General features: G+C 39.1%; 1 protein-coding gene across 15 annotated transcripts in view; it reads left to right on the forward strand.

Annotated features, from left to right (window-relative positions):
• Nucleotides 1–19,304, forward strand: part of LOC311250962 (RNA binding protein fox-1 homolog 3-like) — a 655,829-nt gene extending 636,525 nt beyond the window's left edge. For 13 of the 15 annotated variants that reach the window (XM_084343161.1, XM_084343160.1, XM_084343152.1 and 10 more), the window contains one exon: nucleotides 2,045–9,205. In XM_084343161.1, the coding sequence (XP_084199287.1) occupies nucleotides 2,045–2,089 (45 nt within the window). In that variant the 3' untranslated portion in view covers nucleotides 2,090–9,205. Of the gene's footprint in view, nucleotides 1–2,044; nucleotides 9,206–18,193 lie in introns of those variants that run through there. The other 2 variants (XM_084343156.1, XM_084343159.1) reach the window with 1 other exon arrangement.
• The last annotated feature ends 938 nt before the right edge of the window (nucleotides 19,305–20,242 follow it).

Consider the following 20,242-nt stretch of genomic DNA (forward strand, 5'->3'; position numbering starts at 1 on the left):
ATGTTTCTGACAAAAGAAACAGGTCACCCCAGAAGATGGGGGAGAAAGAGAAAGTACAATTTGTTTTCTTTCGTGGGTGTGACTAGTGACTTCCTCCAAAGACTAACGACAATCAAGTACATGCTTCGACAGGAGATTAAAGTAAAAAGAAAATAAGATTGTCCACAAAAGGAAAAGTAGGAGAAGGAGAGGGAGAATAATAGTTCTTGGTAGAGTGGATGCTGCTGGAACTGCTCTTGGACTCTAGACAGATGAGAGTTGATACTGAGTAGTGAAGTGCCTGTGGTGATGGAAATCGAAAGCCCTACCACCTCCCCAATGTATCCCACAAATGCTCCTCTTGCTTCCTTAGTACAGCTGCTAGCTAAAAGCTTTCATTAATTACGACCATTTTTTTCCTCTTCATTTACTTAATTAAAACAGTGGCCTGTGTTTTCCTCCTTATTAGTCTGTACTTTTTTCTCTTTTGTATTCAAATTACTCCTCCCTTTTCCCCATCCTCCCATATCCAAATCCCTCTCAACTAAACTTTGCTCCTGATTCTCAGTTAAAAAACAAAACATAACAATTATTCTAAAACTTTATCGTGCCTTGCATTATGAGCTTTAGCTCCGAACCAAACGTAATAAGACCAAACTTGTTAGATCTAGGTAATCTTTATCTTTAAAAAGGTAGATTTATGGGTTTGATAAGTGAATTATTGGACCCACAATTTCTTTAGATGAGCAAAATTGAAATGCTACTGAATCCACTCATTGTGCCTTGTGTGGTTCTTATGTTCTGTTTTCTACATAAAGAGAAGTTAATTATAGATAATTTTTCATTGCTGCTTCTATCAGGTCAAGTGAGTTTAGGCTAATACTCTGTGTGGCTGTATACAGGGTGAGCTATTCTGGATTAGATTGACCTATTCTTGTGGAAACTTGTCACACCGCTTGGTGCAGGCTTTTCGGACTGTTAGACTTTTTGGACAGAAAGTCTTCTGCATTGCTACCCTGGGGCACCTGTATATTTTCATGCAGTGCTTTTATCTATCTGTACCAGTATCCCAAAAATCCCATCCTTATTGGGTGTTTCTGCAGTTTATTATTTATGTCCAATATCAAGGTTTATTGTCAGTGCAGGAAGTAGTTTGTCTTTTATGAAATGTGGCGGAAGGTAAAGCTGTGGAGGTTGGGTGAGTGTAGTATGTTAGACTTTCATGCAGGAGTTCATGGTCCAATCGCAGACCAGCTATAATGTTTGCCTTGATATTTCCCTAACCTCAACTAAGTCTTTTAGTTGCCTATTAAGAACAATACTATAACCATAATTCATTTTCCTTTAACCATTTGAAGAATTGTCAATAATTGATGACTGGGTTGGTCTAATAACAGCCCTGGTGCCTGGAATATGGAGACATGTCTCTGATCAGTTTCACAGGAGGAATTAGATTTAGAAAACAATCTTGTTTTTGTCTGGAATAGAAAGACCATAACTCAGCTTTTATCACCTATCTAGTTGAACTACTAAACATACAGTAAAGGACAAGCCACAATATTCTTTTTTTTTTGCATTATGAACATTTGTTTATTGTTATTCTTTACTTGTGGGTTCACTGGAGAGTTTTTGGAATTGAAAATGGTTGTGGTGCTAAATAACAGCACTTCTGGAATAAGATGATATTGACAGTGGCCTAAAGCTGGAACATTTGCAGAAGTGCTGTGTTCTTTTACTCAAAATACAAACAGCGTTTTTTTTCCAAGATGAAACTGGGGCTAAAGAGCTCATTTAGCTTGTGTTGTGTTTCTCGCTGGCAGAATCGTACTTATAAATCCATGCTCATACACATGCAGCAATCACACACAGAGAATCACATTCTCTCACTTGGCAAATTTCCTTTCTACCTTGTACACAAATCACTCTAAATTAAACATGAGGCAAGTGGGAAAAGGGAGGAATACTTCTAAGGAGGAAATAGAGGAGTCCATTTTCCATATCAATATTACAAACAAAGGTTCTACATTGAATACTGATTGGAACTTTTTCATCTTTGATGTTGCAGGCTAGCCTTTACAGAGGAGGGTGCAGTCGCTTCACTCCCTACTAGAAAAGAGGGAGACGTCCCCTTTCCTTCCCTGCAAAACAGACAAACAAACAGCAACTAATAAAATGACTAAATATTCACCCTCGTCATGGGAAACTAAAAATAAAATGCTTCCAGGTGTTAAATGTGACCCTGAAACACAAAATACTTTCTCAAGTTGCTTCCCTATTTACAGTGTGTACACATTGTCATATATTAATGTAATGTACTTACTTTGAAAAAGAACATTTTCTTGCTCTTTGTTGACTTGAATGTATTTGCATTGACATGTCTGTAGTGGAAAAAAGACAATACTCAATGTGGACAAAGTGGGGAAAGAGTTGAAATAGGACACTTTTAGTCTCCCTCCTCACTCTGTTCCTCTCTACGTTACTGGTCTGCAACTCAGCTCCTCATGGGTGGCCTTTTGCGCTAGTTTTAATTCCATCTCTTTTCCCTACATTTATTGTTTCAATTAGTGATTTCCCCATGTGCACAAATACTCTGCAATTCCAGTTTGAGCAACAAATTGCTATTGGATTTAGAAGTAAATGATACAGCCATTCCACCCCTTTCGAGAACTGGCTCCAATTTTAATGAGCCAATAACTGGAGCTGAGTTTCAGGCTGACTTAATGGGGCTTAGAGCTGTTCAGCCCAAAGAAGATGAAACTACAACAAAATGGCTAGGCCTTCCAGGAAGTGGTGCATTGTGAAATCAGAGGGTGCCAGGATGTGTTACTAAATCTGAATTCATGAGGAAGTGATGTATGTCAGAGTGTGGAGTAAGAGCTATGAGACAGGCGAGAGGTTCCTATTACTGCTGAATGCATTTTAAAGGAGTAAACTATTGTTTCCACACAATACTTCACTGTTTACTATTTCATGTACCCTCATGTGCTGCACGTAAGCAATAATCCCACATTGGCTAAATGCTGATATGGACAAAAACTGACTAGTAGAATTATCTTCTTAGTGAACAGAAGGGGGAGTTCTCAAATTTAGTTTTAATACTTACAAACGCATTTTAATATCATGTGCATGTTAAAGCTGCATTAATCACATGTTTTGCCACTAGGGACAGAAAACATTGAAAACATGTTTAAGGATACACGATCCATATCACTAGCTAACATGTCAGCAATAACAAATGTCTAATTTCACACCCAGCAGACACAGCATCAAATTACCATTCATCTGGGGTCATGCAAGTCCAATATTCATTCACCAACTAGACCTGGTTTGGTCTGCACTAGCCTGATTGGACTAAAGAAGTTTCATCCTATTTGGCCTGACATGAAAGCTTTAACCAGTCGGTAGTGAATGACATATCCATACCGTGGACATCATTTTCAGAGGAGATGGAAACTGTGATAGCAGCTGCTTTGAATGGTCTTTTTTTCCCAGAATGATCAAATAAATGTTTTTTTGTTAGTTCTCTAAATTGACTTACAACAATGTGTACATCTGTGTCCTTTTCATCCACGCTTTCCTGTCTCTGTTTTCTGTCATGGGTGTAGCTTGTTAGCAATTTAGGCAGTTGATGTCCCAGTTCCCACTCTAAACTGCAAAACTCTTGTTGTTACACAGGTGTTACACAGTTGTTACACCAGAAATCAGCTGTCAATTGGAACACTTTTTCACTGGGTGGACAGTGAATTGGTACCATCCTCTCCTGAGATGATCAAACTGACTGGGACTGTTCCCTACTATACATTCTGGTTATCTCAGGCGAGGAACTGAATTATGAAATAGAGGCACGCCTCCTCTCTATCATGACACAAGCCCCATTTCTTTACCGTCATTTCTGCACACACTACAGCTCCAGGGCTGAATGCGAGCAAAGTTTGTGACCAAACCACGGGGGTGACAGCGACTTTTCCACTTATAAATTCTGCATTTTTCCCCATATAAGTTGCCAAAGACACAACCTGCTACTATTACTGGTGTTTTGGATTTGTAACCTTGCTTTGTGGGTTGAAGTCTTGGACATTTCTCTTTTATTTTGAGCGATATCCAGTACAGGACCTGTTTAGTTGTCAGACTGTGTACGGCCCGTCCCGCCCTGCCGGCTTAAACTTTCAAACGGACATCAATTAGCCTCTTTTACGGCTCTGTTACTTCCTCTGTTGGCAGATCAGAGTGGCCCTGCCCCCCATTCCGCCTCTGTAACTTTTATACAGGCCAGGCGGAACAACAGTGCAATATTCCCTGCTTGAAAAGGCAGTGTGAAAGGGGCTAAGATTTGTGGTGTTGCCACAGTATCTCACAGTCCTCCCACACCAATGATAAACACAAGACTGTGTTTGCAGTGAGCCATCATCAGAGTCAACTCTCTGTCAGTCTCTTTATGCATTTACTGACCCGTAGTTCGCATATGACTATGACAGGTGGAAGGAGAAGTGGTTCCTATCAACCAGGTATTATTTAGACTAGATCCTGGTGATAGTGTAGTTTCTCTCTACTGTGTCTCTTTTGATGATAAAACACACATTTACACCAAATTACTGAGTCTAGACACTTTGCAGCGCCTCTGCTCATACAGCTGAGCCCTGATGGAGGTCACAGTTGAAGTTGAAGGTCAGAGTTGAAGTACAGCACTTGCAATACTTGCGACGACTGAGATTTCTCTCAGATATCGTCCAGTCATGTCTGCTTTGAGAGATGCAGGGAAACCATGTGAGTAGAGAAAGAAAGGAGGAAGTATTTTTCAGTGAAATGAGACAGAAGCAACGTCTGTTTCTGATAATGGCAGCAGCAGATCACAGCTGGATCCAGCTGTCTGGCAGCTTTAACAGCTGTAGAGGCTTTTGATGAATTTTTGCATGTGCACTGTACTAACAGTGTTGTAAAAAGTATCCAAAAGTCATCCTTTACTAATTGAGATATGAGTATTAAGAAGAAGAAGAAGGATGATGGTGATGATGATGATGATGATGATGATGATGATGATGATGATAGTAGGACTGAAGCAGGACCACAGCAGCAGGACCACCATCAATGGGAGCCTGCAAGACAAGAGAGCACAGAGACTCTGGGGAAGAAGCCAATTCAGTAACATGTATTATTGAGACATGAAATCCCCCATCAGTTAAACCTATGACAGCATAGCTAAGAGCCTGTGCAGGCCCTAACTATAGGCTTTATCAAAAAGAAAGCCTCCTCTTAAACATGGAGAGGGTGTCTGCCTCCTGAACTCACACTGGAAAATGGTTCCACAGGAGAGGAGCTTGATGGCTGAAGGCTCTACCTCCCATTCTACTTTTGGAGACTCTAGGAACCACAAGTAGCCCTGCATCCTGAGAATGCAGCGTCCAATTGGGGTAATAGGGTATTATTAGCTCTTTAAGATAGGCTGGTGCCTGACCATTAGGGGCTTTGTATGTGAGGAGGAGAATTTTAAATTCAATTCTTCTTTACACATTCTTTACAGGAGGTCAGTGCAGAGTGCAATGACTTTATGGGCCTCTTTAATGATAACATTTTTCTAATTAGAGACAAAATTCATCACCCTCTGACCTCAGATGGTACCAATTTAGCCTCTAACACAGAACCCTCAGAAACAGCCATAAACCCAGTTACATATCTTGACTGCTTTTCTACCATTGACCTTCACCGACTAATTTTGAGGCAAAAAATGTACATAAGTAAGTACAAGTAAAAGTCAATTGCCCATATATTTACATGTACAGTATGTGTTTACTGTATACTGTGGGTTGACTGATTATCTGATCCCATATTCAGCATTTTCATTTGATTATTGGAATCAGTGATTCTTTTAAAATCTGATTTGCAGATAAAATAAATTAATTCCAAAATGCATTATTTTGGCTTTGATGCATGCATGCAGTCTGCAAAGTAACTAGTAACTGAAGTTATCAAATAAATGTAGTGGAGTAAAAGCTACATTGTTTGCCTCCAAAATGTTGTAGAATGGAAGTATAAAGTAGCAGAAAAATAGAAATACATGTGTACTTATGTAAGTACAGGTACCTCAAATTGTACTAAACTACAGTTCTTGAGTAAATGTACTTAATTACACTTCTTCAATGAATACGAATGTAGGCAGACAGTTATCACTGCCAGAGCAGCAGTGTTAACTTTCTGTAGCTGTGTAACAAACACATGAATAACAAGCTGCATTTTGTATTTATACTGGTCCGATTCTGTGGCTAGTTCAGATGAGTTTTATTTACTGATCAGTGGAGACAGAAGCTCACAATAGGGATGCAAAGTTCTCTCTGACCAGAGTGACTTTCTGGTCAGTCTTATATGCAGGTAACAGGCTTAGCACCAAAGGGGGTGGGCGTCTGGGAGACCCTGCTCCAAAGTCTGGGTTGATTTACATATGCACAATACACATCTGTCTAAAAGCAAAAGGCTAATTCATCACTGGGCTTCCTGGGTAAAACATCGCACTTGTGTTGATAAGATTACTATTGTAATGTGGAAAGGCTAAGAGGAAGAGCGACTGAGGCTTGTGTTGTGACTCTCAAAGGGTTTTTTCTGGGCACTAACAAATATTTGAATCAAAGGGACCCAGGTCTAGACTGTCTTCACAATATACCAGATCTGTTAATCAGTTGTCTGTTAATCAATGTAAAATGGTTTGAGCTCACTGTCATGTAAAATGAAAGAGACCAAATTACAAAAGAAAATATAACAGCAAAGTAATAACAGCAAAATTATGTGTTGCGCTCTTGGCTGACATGAATCTGTCTAGCAGTAGTAGCCGCACATTGTTGTAGTTGCTAGCTAGCTTTTTACATTTACATGGCAGGTGGCAATCAATGTTACAGTGTATTATTGCAAGCTATGACAATGCACGAGTAGAAACAAATGATTTCAGAGGTGCGGCATATGTGTATTGGTAAGACAATATCAATATTTACCTATTTTGCAAACAGCAGATCATGAATTGAAAAATCTTTCCAATACATTAATAAAATTGTTTGTGGTCCTTTCGCTGTTCAGACCTACAAATGAGGCAAATAAAGCTTTTTTACCAGATGGTGAATCAGAAAATAAAATATAAAACTTGAGAGTGATGTACTTCAGTTTAATCTATTATCTGTCTTCACTGTGGTATGAAACTCCAGTGATGTTGTGATGTATCACATCAGTCTGATCAGCTGCAGCATCCAATCAGCAACTCATTTCCATTAAAGGGGGAAAACAGGCAGGTAAAAGACTACCATGAAAGACTGCTCTCGTGTATCCTTGCTCATCGCCTCCTCCTCACTCCTTGTAGCAGAAAAATAGACAGCCTGCAAGATGGTGAACCAGAATGACATCCAGTTCAAGCAAGATTGAGGAGCGAGGAAATATCACATAAAGGAATTGGGATTGGGACCCATAGTGTGTATAAAGAGGTTGTCAGGCTAGTTTGCAGAGGCAGCTTGATAAGTCCAGGAGGGTCACTCAGAGAACTGAAAGGCTGCTTAACCTATTAATCTCAACCCTCGATCAAACTCCCAGATGACCATTTTTTTAAGTAAGAGTTTTTCAATCTTGGTTCAGCACCCTGATTAGGTACCGCATCAGCTGATACACAGGCTAGGTAGAAAGAAAATTATACAACACTGATTCCAAACATGTTGGGACACTGTGTAAAATGTTAATAAAACAGAATGCAAACGTTTGCAAATAAACTGTGTTTACCAACAACAGTTTAACAAAGTCTTCCAGACCCTATGTAGTAATATGCGTTATATAATCATGTGTTTGACCAAGTGGTGAACCGCGCCCCACCCTTGCTTGTGAACAACTGAGCCTTTCGAGGATGCCTCTTTCATGCCCAATCATGATACCATCACCTGATACCAATGAACCTGTTTACCTGTGGAATGTCCCAAACAGGCGTTTTTGGATTATTCCACAACTTATCCAGTCTTTTGTTGGTCCGGTCCTAGCTTTTTGAAACATGTTGCTACCATTAAACTCAAAATAAGCAGATATTTGCAAAAATCAAGGAAGTTGATGAAGCAAAACATTAAATATAGTGTCTTTGTACTCTTTTCAATTGAGTATATGTCAAAAAGGATTCTCAGGTTATCAGGTTCTGTTTTATTTATGTTTTACACAGCATCTCAACTGTTTGGAATTAAGTGGATGGATGGATGGATGGATGGATGGATGGATGGATAGGTAGGTAGGTAGGTAGGTAGGTAGGTAGATAGATAGATAGATAGATAGATAGATAGATAGATAGATAGATGTGGTTGGTTGATTTTCCAATACAGTTGTTTAAAGCAATCTCTCACTGCAGGGGCACTAGGCATACAACTTTTCAGTGTTTCAGTGCCAATGTTTGCTTTTTCAGGTGCTGACACTATTGGAGCCCCCATACGTACATATGTACATTTTAAAACACCTGAGTTTTTTCATAATGATCCATGCGTTCTTACCTGAAAAATGTATGAAAATGTCAACAAAAAAAGTTTCATGGAAATCCGTTCTTTAGTTTTCGTGTAACCCTGCTGAAAAACTAACGAACAGACAGACGGACATCTCTACATAGCACCAGTAGTGGCGAGATTCTCCACAGTGTAGCTTAAATATCAGAAAATCAACATCATCTCATGCTACTTAATTGTGTTACTTTACAATGTTGTTTATACACAACAGTGTGATGTATGACTGCCCTCTGTATTATAGACATAACCACTAGTACTCTTACCAAAAAAATGCTGAAAGTAATTGATTTCACCCCCATCAACATCATCGCCATTTGGAAGTTGTGTGTTATTTGACTCCATAACAGAACTTTATCTGAAAAGATATGAATCAGATATATCAGCAAGCTCAGGGTCCAGCCTCAACGTGCACACATTCACATGCTGTATCGCTAAAACCAACACAGGCAACATTCCCTAATACACCCAGCATCCAGTTACCTACTGAGTCCCCTCCCTCTCTCCAAGCCCCAAATACAGACACACACAAACTCTCCCACCAGTAAATAGCTCCTATGCCTGCTGAGTCTGATGGGATCAAAAAAAGGGGAGTCAGTAACGCAGGAAGAAAGGGGAGTGTGAACAGACGCAGCAACCGAGGCAATTTACCCCACAGATTGAAGATAAAAGATTTCAGTCAATAAGCACTGATCTCATTTGAAGATATTGAGTAGACTCTCCCCCCCCACCCCCCCACCCCTCTCTCTCTCACACACACACACACACACACACACACATTCACATTAGTTGGTCTATCCCTAACACAGTTGTTTTGGTCTGCAGACTGTCTTTTATCTTCCTTTCTTACTGTTTCCTATGTGCAGGATTGTTCAGAATTCTAGGGAATTGGTGACGATGGTGAGGTGGTGAATTGAAGCCAGATTGTAAAATCAAGCCTATCACACATTTTATTCCACTTAATATCTAATGATTATCATAGATCCACATTATAATAAAGCACCTTTCAATTGTAAAAGATATAAGCAAAGCCAAATCTCAAATCAAAGTCTGCTGATATTTCATCAGTGCTGTCTAACCATCACATCCTCCTTTGCGCTGATGCTCATTTATGGTTGAACTTGGGTGTGGAGAGAGCGGTATATGAGGCGGATCTAAGTGTGCACATCTCCAAGTTGATTTGGGATTTAAGGAAATTGCGCATCGGGGGCACACCCCATATTTTTTAGCATATGTACGTTTCCTCGTTTGTACATTTGCAAACATTTAGTGTGGATTCTCCACAGATTTTTAAAAAATGAGACCACTGGCTCTTAAAGAGAATGGGAGATGACACTGAGTGGTATGATTTATTTTCCACCCGAAACACACCCATGACTAATTCAGAGTCTTTTTCAGAGATTATCTGCCATTTAATGAGCAAAAGGGAGTTGGACATGTCTTGAACCCACTTGTGCAATGGACTTTAGACCATGTGCCATAGATGGTTTGAATAGGGCCTCATGTGTCCTTGAGGGGTTCAGCCCCCCTGCAAGAACATTTTGAAGACTATATAAATGTTATTGAAATTTGAATGCATGTTGAGAGTAACAGTATTCACTTAATAATGTCAGTGCAAATACGTAGAGGAAAATTGGACACTGACACACAACAAACTAATCACAGGAGCATAACTGCAGCAGTTAGCTGCACATTTTGGACCTGCCGTTCGTTATGTATTATTTTATTTTTTTCTCTCTTTCTTTCTCTCTTTCGCTCTTTATTAATAATCACTGAACACAAAACTGTCTATCTCTGCCTCATTTCCTGTCTGCATCTGCTCAAAAAGTGACTTTGTCACTTTGAATTAAAAAATCATTTTTGGTGACTGGTACATGTTGTACTTCAACAAACTCCTGTTAGAGCTTTAACCCAATCAACTTCAATTTCTATCAGAGCATTCTTAACACCTTTGTGATGAAAAGTAATCAAAAGCTTATGCTTTCGTTGAAGGGCAAGGCTGTGGCATCGCAGCTAATAGCAATGATTTGCCAAGAAACAGGAAGTTGCCGTAACTCCATTGTACATTTTTTAATCTCACCCAAATTTCACACGTTAAGAAAGAGTCCCATTCTGAACATATTAATATGCAAATTTTGAGTTTCAATCATACCGCCCCCTACTGGCAGCAGGCAATGACATTTTTCAAGGAGTGGGTCGGATAATGAAGCACAGACACAGTGCTCTGAAAAGAGTGCCGAGTGAATAGACCAACGCGTTTTCAACATGGTTTTCAAAATGGGGGGGACGAGACCAATCATTTGAAAAATTGTTCTAGTGAGACGCTCATGATGAAAATGCAAATCTCTGCTGCACTGGGCTATGTGGCGAGTCAAACCAAGTACAGAAGGGCCAGCAGATGTAATGGAAAATCGCCAATTGAGATTGCATTGCCCCAAGTGCAGTTGGGAAAAATAAGCTTTCACAGGGAAGTCTTTCAAATCGGTCTGGGTGATTTTCAACAAGACTGATCCAAAAGGGACATGCATGGCTTGCTGCTGCGACTGATTTGACTAAGGTATTCAGAAATGTTAAATCTTTTTTTCTTTTCCTGCGGCTCAAGGAGGGTCGCGCTCTATTGCTCTTTATTGGCCAGCCAACCCTGAGTGTTAGGGAAGTTACTCAGAAAGTGTGATAAGTTACTCTTTACTTATCACTCCCTTAAACAGTAATTATATCACTTTACTTATGACTTGGTATCATATATTACTTTTACATAGCTTACATCTCCTCCATGATTTACCCAACAACAAGCTTCTTCAGAGCTTCTCTCGTAACTTTTGGGTGGAACAAAAACCTTGTGTGTGTAGCAGAGATGGGGACTCAACTTGGACTCCAGTCGCACTTAAGTCGCACACTCAGTGACTTGAGACTCGCCCTCAAAAGACTTGAGACTCGACTCAGACTTGAGATTTGGGACTCATGAACAATCTTTACTTTTTATTTATGGCACATCAACATTAAGAAAATGTCTGACGTGCTGAACGTCATTCCCGCAATGTTTACGGAATGAATATAAAGGATGTTGGATCGACCACATCAAACTTTATCAGGCACTTGAAAACACACCCAGATAGGTCAGTCACTGCTACACACGTTTCGTACAGTGTGCTACTTATATGTAAACCTAGACCTGATGGCAAGGAATAAATCTCGGTAAATCATGGTTTTGCTGGGTTTCATGCCAAAACACAAACATTTCTTTCAGGAATAAAAGTCAGCTGATGTTCACTGTTAAACAACACAGACAAATGTTCAAAAACGTTCTGTTCAGCAAGAAAAGGACTCATTGGAGTTGACCATCTTGAGTTTTATATTCACGCAAGGCATCATTTTTGTCACAAAAAGAAAAGTGCCATTTTTTATAAATAGTAGCTATCTCTTTTTGAACACAGCTGTTCATATTTAAATATCACCAGTTTATGGAATTGCAGTATATTTCAGATAATTTGGCAGCATTAGTGTTTTGCATTTCACTACTGTAGCTGTGTACATATGTTGCAAAGCTAAATACAGTTATTAATTTTAAAGGAAAGCTTTCATTGTGTTTTTTTTCCCATATTTCATTGCAATAGCCTGTTTAAAGTGACCATATACCAAACAACTAATCAGTGCTGATAATATATGCTAATAGATAAAGGAGTGATGATAACACAGTACATGCTTTGAATTAGATATAAATGCAGTGTTCTAAGTAGACCTGATGGCATGCAGCAGATGATAGAACGCTCATCACAACCATAAGAGACTTGAGACTTGACTTGGACTTGTGTAGTACTTTGTCCAAAATGTAGTTTTTTAGATCGGTATGATTTCAGTTTTGTGCTTCTGTGTTGCATATTCCTATATTTATTTGGGAGGAACAAAGGGTAAATTTTTGAAGATTCGATTATGATTCAGCTGCTAACGATCCGAATGCAAAACAATTTTTGATGCATCTTGATGCATCTCAGTGGCTTCAGACATTAGCTTCAGGTGAAAACGGCTAACGTGGTTCATAATTGTTGAGAGGCAGAAGTTAAACACAGTGTGTGTCTCGTCCAGTCACTGCTGATCTCTGCCTCCCTCCGACATATACTTAACATAACGTTAGCCTAATGTCCGCCCACAAAAGAGGGCTGTAGAGATGAGGTATTTTTATAGGCTAACCCAGAAGTTAGCATCGCCCTGGTTACTTCTGCAAAAAGCCTATGGGATTTTTGAATTGGATTTTGGATTATTGCCAAAAATAAAGACAGACTACCGGCATGATGACGTTTAATGTCCCCGACAACTTTTCATTCCTGCGGCACCCTAGTCTAAGCATAAGAAGGACGTAACTTTACAACTTTATTGTCAGGCTGAGCTGACAATGAACAATTTACTTTGGCTACAATCTCCCAAATATGGGCTGTCTCTGAATCGATGTGCAATTATCCATGTCTGCATCACGATGCATCTCATAATTGAGAGAATTCCACACCTCTACTTAATAGGGGCCAGACAACACAATTTTTCCACGGGCCCCCATTGCTTGAAGCCATGGGTTTGTTGAGAGAGAAAAAAATACTGTCAACCATGTCCTTTCAGGTGTAGTGTGAATCCTCTGCAACAACATGAATAACTCAAATAAGTCAAAAGTTGGTGGCAAAATTGTTAATACTTTGCCGCAACCATTGGCAAATTGTGTCATCCTTTATTTTATACTAGAAGCTTGGAAAGATATATGCACATGTACTCTTAGACACAGAACATGCTTATATTGAATGTACTTTCAGTGGTGATGGGATATCAACTGCCATTATTGTAAATAGAAATCTGTTTTTGTTATTTCCGTTATATATTGCTCTTTCATTCACTTTACAATTTTTAAATGTATGTTGTCTTTAGGTTCCAAAAAGTCACATGCCAGTGTTTGTGTATTACAGAAAGACATGTAATAGTGAAGTATTTATTATTATATTATTTAGAGTGATGTTAACATTAGATTCTTATACTGCAGAAAAAAATATATATATCATAGGAGAAAAAATAAACCGTAAACTTTTTTGCTTTTGTATGGCTATATATTAATGGTTAGAGGTTAGATATTCGCAGCGTTTTGTAGGACAAGAAAAGGCTTTAACTTTTTTTGGTTAGATCAAATTTAGTGTCTTTCTACTGTATGTGTCATTGGTCACATTACTGTATGCGATGTGTTTTGTTAAGCCATAGGACTACTATTGTCTACAGCAATGTCTCTTAAATAACCTGTATGTCTCCCTGCTCTCGGGCAAGACTCTTTAACTGCAGCCTTCTGTTTCTTTGAGAAAAATTGAGAGCATAAGTTTTAGTCAGTCTGTTTTCTTGGTTTTAAGACAAAAGTATTCAAGGTTACCATTAATGTGAGGCAAAGATAGTGGAGTGAGTGTCACTGAAATCAAACAAGTGTTTCTTATCCTATATCCTCCCAAAAAAAAGCTATCATCTGTACTCACCTTTAGCTCCTGTTTTCACTGTTCCCTGTATGTTAGTAAATGTCACAGTTGTTTTGGGGGTTGATGAAAACTTTTAGCTATGAGTCTAAGGCAGCTCATAACGCACTCTTAGTTCTTTGGTGATGGACGTGATTATATTCCCTGTCAAACGAGGCTCTGTAGGCAGCCTTTAATGTCTGCCAGTTTAATTGGCTCTGTTAATGCAGTCATTTGTAAGATGGCTCCATGGGCTACTGCCTAAATACAAAATGGTTGATACTGGATTTTTCTTTTCCCCTTTCTCATTTTTTTACTCGCAGCACTGTCATACATGAAGTGTACGATATAGTCAAAAAATCACCTATGTAGGACTTCAAAGTGTCACAGTATATGTTCGCTCTCTGAAGGCTCCAACACGCTTATCCAGGCTGCACATAGGTGACAGCCTGTTTTCACTCCTGACATGTTAAAAACAGCAGCCTGGTCGGTGGCCTTACACTTATAAGTTTACTGCTGTAGTTGTCCCTCTCTTGTCACTTGTTTTCTTGAGAGAATAGTCCTAGTTTGGCGATGGTTGGGGTGGTTGGATGGGTCATACACAGGACTTTCCCCCTGGAGACTGGGCTCGTGTCCCATGTGACCAAGAGTGCAAATCTGACTCTAGAGGGGTAGGAAGAGCGTCATAGTTTGAAGCCTGACCAAACTGCCTTTTTTTGACAAGCTGGGAGTGAGAACATGTTGCCTGTGGGATTGTGGGTGTCCAAGCCTGAGTCGAACTACTAATGAACAGAGCAGGCCTCAACAACCAGAGGAGTCACAGGAGAGCCAATTTAAAGGCCAGATATTTTTTATTAAGTTGTAGTAGGACTCCTCACAGCAATTTTCAGAACAGAAGCAGAGTTGAGTGCAGATGTTAACTGCATAAGCAATCTCCAGAATAAATGTCATGTTTGTTGACTGCAGAATGTTTTTGTCCTTTTATCCTTTTGACAGCTTTTAAAATTTGTGCTCTCCTTTTGTTTTGGGTTTACATGTTAAGGGTTAGAATTAGTTAGTTTTGAGACAGATGTTTAGCTGTGTAGTTAAAACACTTGCTGTATGTAATTCTTTTCTTTTGCATTTGTGTAAATTATCTTCTAATGTATCTAATTATTATTTATTTATTTGCTAGATCTTTGACAACTTTGAAAGTTTTCCTCAATATGTTTTCTCTGATAACCTCACATGCCAGCATCTGATGAATACCTACTAGGCCATAAAAGAAGCAAACACATATATCTTCTTAAACTGTTTATCCTAAAATCTCAATATACTTTCTCTTTAAAGAGAGTGATCCTCATTTCCGCTCACAAGTTAACTCAAGGCAATTGGGCTCTGTGAAACATGACTGATGAGCCTGCCCCTTCTCTGACCTCTGAAGCTCTTCTCCCTGTCATTCTCTCTTTGAAGAACTAGAGCAGACAAGGTACTTTCAAATGCAGACCTGCCAACCTGTACGCATTTTGCATAGAAGGCACGCATTTTGACATCAAAGTACGCTTTGTCACTCTAGAGTAAAAGCTAAAAGCTGGTGACCCCTTGTGAATTTGACCAATTGCGCAGCAGTACTCATGTCTGCCCGAGTACTCGGGCTGCAAAAAGCAGCAACAATATGCCAATAAGCGTTGTATATAAGCGCTGGATTTGTTCCCACGTGCCTTCACCCACCTACAAAACAAATAACAAGCCAGAATGATGAATGATGTAATTTATGGAGACTGTGGATCTGCAAATTGACAGCAACACTCTTGACCATGATTTTATCCGTCTGGTTTTCCCTCCTCGTGCCGGCTGCCTGTTTCGTCAGGTGAGGACTGTTCTTTGAAGATAAAAGGACTAAGGTGTGTGGAAAGTTTAGTTAAATTAACAATTGATGCTGAAACACGGTATTAAACGGGCCCTGGGGCTAAATTATTGCTAAATAATTAAAGACCGCAACGTGTGTGTTAGCTCCGTTAGCTCCGACTTTAGAAGCTCTTTTTGTATCAGTACCTTTTGAAACTTTTTGGTCTGTCAAAGATTCCTCTGCTCTCCCAGCCTCATCTGAGCCGAGGGGAGGAGCCCCTCCTACTAGTGCTTGTTACTGTAAGTGCAATTAAACATTTGCAAGTAAAAAGCCAATACATTATCAATATACCTGTTCACAACCTTAAACATTTTAACATATAGAGAAGCAATATTTTAATCTACCATGTCTGCACAGCGCGCCAGTTCAGAGAATTGTTGCAACAAACCAAAACTACCTGCAGGCACCTGAGCAGAGGAAGGAGGACAGAGGACAGGTAGAATGACTGATAGTGACCAATGTCTGTTGATTTCATTCACTCTGTAATGTGAAAAATATTGATTTTGTGGACATTAGTGATTTTTTTCCAATTAGATAATTTGAGTATACTGTTGCTACTTTAGAAATAACATTTAGTTATGTTTAAAATATAAATAAACTCCAATCCTGTTATGAATCTATTCTTTTTTTTAATTATGTATTTTTTAGAAAGTAATTATTTGTTAATGAGGAAGAACTGATTAGACATATGATTTTTGGCCAGACGTGCATAAACATGAGCTGATTTTTATTTATTTATTTAAATTTATTTTGCTGCATAAGATGCTACTCATAAACTTTCTTCAAGGTTGGCAGGTCTGCAAATGTTATGCACACACACACACACACACAAACGCATCAACTTACGTACCACCAGGTGTAGAGAAACGAGGGGAAGCCTGTACGGTTCTTTGTGGAGTTGTGTATGGCAGGGTATAGTGGAGGTTTGCTGGTTTTGTGGGGGATATTTGCCCAAAGTGATTAATATATTTGTCAACTCGGCTCAGCTCTGGGCTAGGCTCTCCCCTGCATCCACTGAGTTATCTCAGTGTATTTACAGGCTCCAACCATACCTCTCCACTCAGCTTGTGCTGCTCTCTGTTTCCTTTCCCCCATCTCATCTTCCTTCCTAAAAGTGCATCTGGGAGGGAGCAAGGCTGTTAGGTTGAGACAAGAGGACGCCATTATTGGCTCTGATTAGCAACTCAGCTGTGCAGCGCCCAGATTGTGTCTCTCTCTGTGCCGCTCTCCTGAGAGGCAGGACCATGCAACTACAAAGTGATGCTGAAATTTAAGTCAGCCTCTTCTGTTCTCACCTCTGGGTATCCAAACTCCTCTTGACACACTCACTCACACTCACGCACCTGCTTTCTATCTATCTATATTAATTTCGATTAATTCTAAAAAAATAACGCGTTCCAGGACTTACTAAAAACTTGGTATTTGGCCCGATGGGCGTGGTTTTGCAGGGCGTAGTATTGTGCACTTTGAATAATTGCAGATGCAGATAATTCCTACATTTGAAATGCATCACTGCCAGTACAAAGGGAGCATTTAGAGTCTGAGCAGTGAAGGCCATTTACACACTGTGTGAATCATGAATACAGTACAAATACAGAATGCAGGTTTTTAATTGATGAGCAGATGTTTGACAAAAAAAAAAAGATTTAAGGAGGACAAGAAAAAAATTAAGGGGGACAATACAAATTCTAACAAAAATGCACTTCAGAGATCCAGAAATACAAACTCACTTCAGAGGAAAGGGCATCTAATTTCTCTTCTGTTAAGTTGTAAACACATGTAATGTCTAGGTACTAGGGTTGCAGACAATATAAAGTATACTATGTCCTTGTAATTTGTAATTTAGTCCAGACGTTACACAATTACAGTAATACACAATCTGTATGAAAATAAATACTAATTACACATCATTATATTTCCACAGGGGAGACGCACTACACTGATTCATTAAGATCCCATTCTTAACTAATTGAGAAATGTATCAGCCAAAACTGTGTCAAATCCTGTTGCTGACTGTTGAAGATGGGAAAATATGACTGTTTGAGTCAAAGGTGTACTCTCTGCTGTTATTGCAGTTGTTTTTAATAGTTTGTTCAGTGTAATCTTATAATATTGTTTTACACGAAAATCTGATTTCTGCTGAATAAATGTATTCTTATTCTTTTGTGAGTGAATACTAAAATTGATAATAATGGTGCAGCTATTTTGATGTCATGTCATTATGTTGTGAGTGTATATAAGAACCATTTTTTGCTTTTTAGTTTTTACTGTGAAACAAACAGCATTTAATTGTATTTTTGCCTTTCCCTGTGTAGGCTGTCTGATTTACACTGACTTGCTTGTTCTCTTTTTTTTAGTAAATTAAAGAAAGACTAGAGGAATGAGTACAGATGGACATCAACAAAAAAAGAGAAGAACAACGCGGACACAGAAGGCCACTAAAAAAATGATCAAGTAAAACAAAACGAGAATTTTTGTAAAGGAGTCCTTCTATCAAGAACGAAAGTGATGTGAAAGGATGGACAGAGGATTTTTGTGGGCCTGCTCTGAGGCAAAGGTCCAGACCATTGAGCCTGTAGTCAAGCGAAACAGGAGCCTGCTAGCTCTGACCCCTGAAAAACAAGCCTTGCTGAGTGGAAGAAACCAATCAAAGAGGTCGCCATAAAACATTTTATTTTTATAAAAATTTTTAAGTTTATGATTTACAAAAAAAGCAAACACTTATGTATGTATATTAATATTATATATTGTATGTGTGTAATATACTATGTTTAAAAAAAGAAAAACTTGGGAAAAATGTTATGTGTCTTTGCAATTTAGAAAAGGGAGGTGAGGTGAGGAGTTCCCAGCTTCCCCCCTGTCTTCTGATTGTGTATGACCACACCCCACCTCCAGTGCCCTCAGCTGGATGGGACAGGGGTGTTAGGGAGACTGCAGACTTGGTGTATGTATGTGTGTGTGTGTGTGTGTGTGAGCGCGGGGGGGGGGAGTTATCTAAATTTTGTACATTTGAAATAATAACCATATGATAAAAGAAGTATTCAGTCATTGGTCTGTGCAAATGGAGATAAAAAAGGAAATTACATGATTATTTGATGAGTGCACAACCTCAGCTGAAGACTACAGCGAGAAATCGAAAGTCAGTAGAAAGTGTCTGCTGGAGGCTGGCGGCCCCTGACGCCACCACCAAACATGTCGTTGTAGTGTTGTGGTTTGAGGAAGCCGTGTTGTGTAGTGATCTGCTTTTGTATGTGGTATTGGGTAGGGATGGGTGGAAAAGACAGTCTGATGGATTGTACAAATTAGAAACAAGGAAACTGTCTGCTTCGAAGCGTCACGGGAAACTCTCCCATCCATCTTTGAACACAGCCCTCAGCTTCCACCACCAAGGAGGGACGGTGGGATAAGAGGGGGAGGGGAAAGGAAAGGGGCAAAAAGTCCTATATGAAATTTAAAAAAGAAAAAAAGTTACAGGCAAACAAAGTTTTACTAAGAGTCTCTTTAAACCTTTCTATTTATATGGATCTCAACTTTAGTGACATCCTTCTATATTAAACATAGTACTAATAACATGCCATCAGGCATGGTCAGAGAGTCAATTGTAGCCATTTACTAATGTTGTATTTATTGTATTACCAGTAAAAAGAAAAAAACATTTATATATGAATATAGATATCTATTTGTGAACTGCAACTCTTAGACAAGTTTTCCTTTTATTTTCAACTTTCACGCAGGATTCAAAGCACTCTCGATGTATGATGAGGTTTCTACTTGTGTGATGTTTTATTCTGTTGACATTTATTTGGTTTTGTTTCCCTTCAGTTCAGCTATTGAATGTAACTTCAAAGAATCTTAAACTTTTTAGGTAGATGTTGTTGTTTTCTATATATTTAAAAACATACAGTACTCTGTAAATTATATACACATGTAAATGATATAGCAAAAATGTTCCTGATTATATGCTGGACGTCTTCTTCTCCTGACCCAGATAGACTGTAATGTCATGGCCAAAAAATGAAAGCAAGAAAAGGGGATGATGAGGGAAGCATTTACAAGAAACACCAGTGTCCTGCAGTCAGTTGGGTGCCAGAGGGAAATACAGAAATGTGTGATTATTACAGGATCAGTCAGAATTTTTCTCAGCCAGGCTTTCAAATTTGATAAGAACAAGGAGACATGGAGCAGCCTGTCCTGTGTGAGAAACAGAGACAGAGGTAGGGGGAAAAGATTATTATTCTTTTTTTTTATTAATATTGATTTTGCTTCCAGTTTTTTCTCCTTGTCTGTTCTCTCTCTTTCTCCCTTGAATGTTAGCATTATCAAGGTGCTGTGGAGGATGAGAAAGAGGAGGATGAGGGAAAAAAGGGGCAGCAAGGGATGGGTCTCCTCGTAGGTACATGGGGTGG

The sequence above is a fragment of the Pagrus pagrus genome (genome assembly GCF_965226575.1).
Source record: "Pagrus pagrus genome assembly, chromosome: 21".
Taxonomy (NCBI): domain Eukaryota; kingdom Metazoa; phylum Chordata; class Actinopteri; order Spariformes; family Sparidae; genus Pagrus; species Pagrus pagrus.